Source organism: Cornus florida, unplaced genomic scaffold (assembly GCF_030987335.1).
Source record: "Cornus florida cultivar Cherokee Brave unplaced genomic scaffold, ASM3098733v1 CherokeeBrave_3.0.0_Hap2_Chr01, whole genome shotgun sequence".
Taxonomy (NCBI): domain Eukaryota; kingdom Viridiplantae; phylum Streptophyta; class Magnoliopsida; order Cornales; family Cornaceae; genus Cornus; species Cornus florida.
Genome location: NW_026775571.1, coordinates 58,822,933 through 58,826,232, shown reverse-complemented (window position 1 = coordinate 58,826,232; position 3,300 = coordinate 58,822,933). Strand labels below are relative to the sequence as shown.

The window sequence follows — 3,300 nt, the reverse complement described above, 5'->3', positions numbered from 1 at the left end:
ATGTGTTCCTTGGCTATGGGCCTGAGAGGAACTGTATTGTACTGGACTCTTGAGGTCCAAAACGATGTATTCCTCGGCTATGGGCCTGAGAGGAACTGTATTGTGCCAGACTCTTGAGGTTTAAAGAAATGCACTCCTCAGCTATGGGCCTGAGAGGAATTGTATTATGTCGGACTCTTAAGGTTCGAAGCTTTATATTTCTCGGCTATAAGCCTGATCTAGAAACCTTATCAAGTATGTAAGGCTAGCCGAAAATTCGAAAATGACATGAGGCTAAGAAAGAGAGTAACTGTAACTGAGAAGTCCCTCATTCATTTGTTTGGGAGACTTTTCTTCACAGAGACTCTCTTCGTGGCAACCAAATGTGGTATATTAACTTTATATTTACTATATACCTCTTGTACTCCTATTCGATATGGGATAAGGAATATATTTTACTATGGGCCAAAAACTTGGTTTGTTTGGAAAGAAAGAACAAAAATTATTGCAAAGAATGCCCGTTGGTACTAGGGCTTTGAACACAACTTGGGCTGGGCCGTTACTGTTACCAACGAGCCCTCTTTGCAATGCACCCAAATACTTTAATATTTTCCTATATAAAGGTATGAATAGAAGTAGTTTTTTTTTTCGATGTGGGACCACAGTAGATAAGTGCTTTGAGCTACACATATTTGCGGTTTATGTCTAAAAACGAAAGAAAAACTGTAAAGTGCCTTTGGGTCCATGATTTAAGTAGAGCCTGAATGTTCAATGGGCATTCATTGTAATGCACATGCACTCTAAAGTACGTTTTCATGAAAAAGGATTTGTAAGTATCACCAAAAAGCAAAAAAATTATATAGCTTTGTTTTGTTTGTTTTGTGGTAATATCTTTCTTTTGTCATAATATCAGTAATAGGGTACATGCTTTTGTCGCAATATCAATAGTAGGGTACATGTATTACCCCCTATGACGACAAAAGAAAATAACAACAAGTAATACCCCATATTACTAAAGTAAAAAGAGTAAAGATGTGTATAACTCAAGAAACTTTTATTATATGGGCCTAGAAACAGCCATACTTGGATAGAAAACAGACGTATGTTGTCTATAAATGAAAAATAAGTAAACCATATTATCTAATGATAGTACCTTTTCAAGTGTATTGTATTCCATGGACGTGCGATTGGACACCCATCAGCTTCCGCCAATCGGTAAGCTCCTTTCCCTACTACTTCTGTAACTCTCTAAGGTCCAATCCAATTGGGTTGTACTTTTTTACATGGGCTGTTTCCTGTTTTAGCACCCAATCTTCTTCCAAAAAATGTCTGAACCTGACTCGCTTGTTGTAACTGTTACACAACTGTTACTGGTACGAAGCAAGCCTAATTGTTGCGGCATCCCTCTTTTCTTCCAAGAGATCGAGGATGTGTTCAAGCTGTTGATTATTGTTACCTTCGAGCACCAAGTGGGTCCGAATAGTTGGAACTGCCGATTCTATGGGGATGACAGCCTCAGACCCATAGGCCATGGCAAAAGGGCTTTCTCCCGTTAGCCTTCGTAGGGTGGTTCAATATGCCCAAAGCACCTGAGGTAGATTCTCGTACCATTTTGATTTAAGCTTTTCCAACTTTTTCTTCAAGCAGCTAAAAATGGTTCGGTTAGTTATTTCAGCTTGCCCATTTCCCTGAGGATGGCTAACTGTAGCCAGCTTCTGCCTAATCCCATGCTTGGCGAAGAACTTTCTTGTGTTTCGGTTATCCAAGTTTGGGCCATTGTCCATCATGATAACATTCGACACCCCAAATCGGCAGATTATGTTGTTCCATAGAAAACTCTTCACTTGTTCATAGGTCACGCTTATGTAAGCTTCGGCTTCAACCCATTTAGTGAAGTAATCTGTGGCTAGCAACACGTATTCCTTTTTCTCCACAGTTTTGGGTAAATGACCGACTATATCAATCCCCCATTGAGCGAATGGCCATGGATTCACCTTTACGTGCAAATCTTCAGCGGGTTGATGTTTTATTGGACCATGTCACTGGCACTTATCGCATCTTCTGGCATACTCTTCAGCATTCTGAGCCAAATAAGGCCAAAAATAACCTTAAATCTGTTTAGAATCGTGATTGCCACAATCCCCATCATAAATCTGTTTAGAATCGTGAGGGCCTCAGTGGGACTTAAACATTTCAGGTAAGGATTTGAGAATGACTTCCGATATAATTGATTATTGATAATAGCATATTTGGCTGCGGTGAGCCTGAGTTTCCGTGCCTCGGCCTCCTGGTTCGGAAGAGTCCCCTCCTTAAGGTAAGCTTCCAATGGATCCACCTAGCATGGTTCGCGTGGAACATCTGGGATCACCATTATCTCCTGCCGAGGGCTAATACTTGGTTCGTCTAGGATGCCAATTGGTACGATCCAGACCAAATCTTCATCTAAAGAAGACGCTGCTGCAACCAACTGATCTGCTTCAGAATTCTCCTCGCGAGGTACCTGATGGAATTCGATTTGATCGAACCCTCGTGAGGTATTCTCCACAGCCTCCCTATAGGCTTTCATTCTATCTTCCTTGGGCTGATACTGGCTTGTTACCTGATTTACAACAAGTTGAGAATCACTAAAAACTTTTAGACACCTTACCTGAAGCTGGCTTACTAACTGGAGTCCTGCGAGCAAGGCCTCATATTCTGCCTCATTGTTAGTGGTAGGAAAAGTCAGACGGATTGATCGCTGCAGCTTAGTGCCTTCGGGGGTTGTGATAACAACTCTGACCTTGGAACTAATAAAGGTTCAACGAACCATCCACCCGAAGCTCCCATTGTAGCTCGGAAGGGCCTGGCTCTTTGGGCTTATCCTCATACTCCAAGAGGAAATCAGCCAGTGCTTGTCCTTTGTGTGACACCTTCGGTTCATAGGATATATCAAAGAAACTGAGTTCGATTGCCCATTTCGTTATTCTTCCGGATAAATTTGGCTTGGAAAGAATGACTCGCATGGGGTAGTTGGTAAGAACTTTGATGTTGTGCGACTCAAAGTAGTGTCAAAGTTTTCTCTTTGCATACACCAATGCTAGTATGATCTTCTCTGCTTTGTTGTATCGTGTTTTTGCATCTGTCATTGTTTTACTGGTGTAGAAGATTGGATACTAATTCTTACTTTCTTCTCTAATTAATACTATACTTGTGGCTATGCTGGAGATGGCTAAGTATATGATAAGAGTTTCACCAGATTTCAGAGCTGACAGAATCGGGGGTTCAGCCATGTAGCACTTCAGTTGATTAAGAGCAGCCTACTATTAAGGTCCCCATATGTCT

General features: G+C 41.3%; 1 protein-coding gene across 1 annotated transcript; it reads right to left on the bottom strand.

Annotated features, from left to right (window-relative positions):
* Window positions 1-1,550: 1,550 nt before the first annotated feature.
* LOC132272971 (uncharacterized) lies at window positions 1,551-2,981 on the bottom strand. Its single transcript, XM_059774027.1, has 5 exons — window positions 2,786-2,981; window positions 2,627-2,673; window positions 2,411-2,578; window positions 2,087-2,314; window positions 1,551-1,973 (listed from the first exon to the last, which is right to left on the bottom strand). Exons 1-5 carry the CDS (start codon window positions 2,979-2,981, stop codon window positions 1,551-1,553), a joined length of 1,062 nt encoding a protein of 353 aa, XP_059630010.1.
* Window positions 2,982-3,300: the final 319 nt, after the last annotated feature.

What these genes read in the sequence shown, in the direction of transcription:
- LOC132272971 (XM_059774027.1), bottom strand. Translation starts at nt 2,981, where the DNA reads ATGCGAGTCATTCTTTCCAAGCCAAATTTATCCGGAAGAATAACGAAA. An exon ending in AGTTAGTAAGCCAGCTTCAG is followed by an intron (nt 2,579 to 2,626) that starts GTAAGGTGTCTA and finishes GTTGTAAATCAG; the next exon opens with GTAACAAGCCAGTATCAGCC. An exon ending in CTTCTTTAGATGAAGATTTG is followed by an intron (nt 2,315 to 2,410) that starts GTCTGGATCGTA and finishes GAACCATGCTAG; the next exon opens with GTGGATCCATTGGAAGCTTA.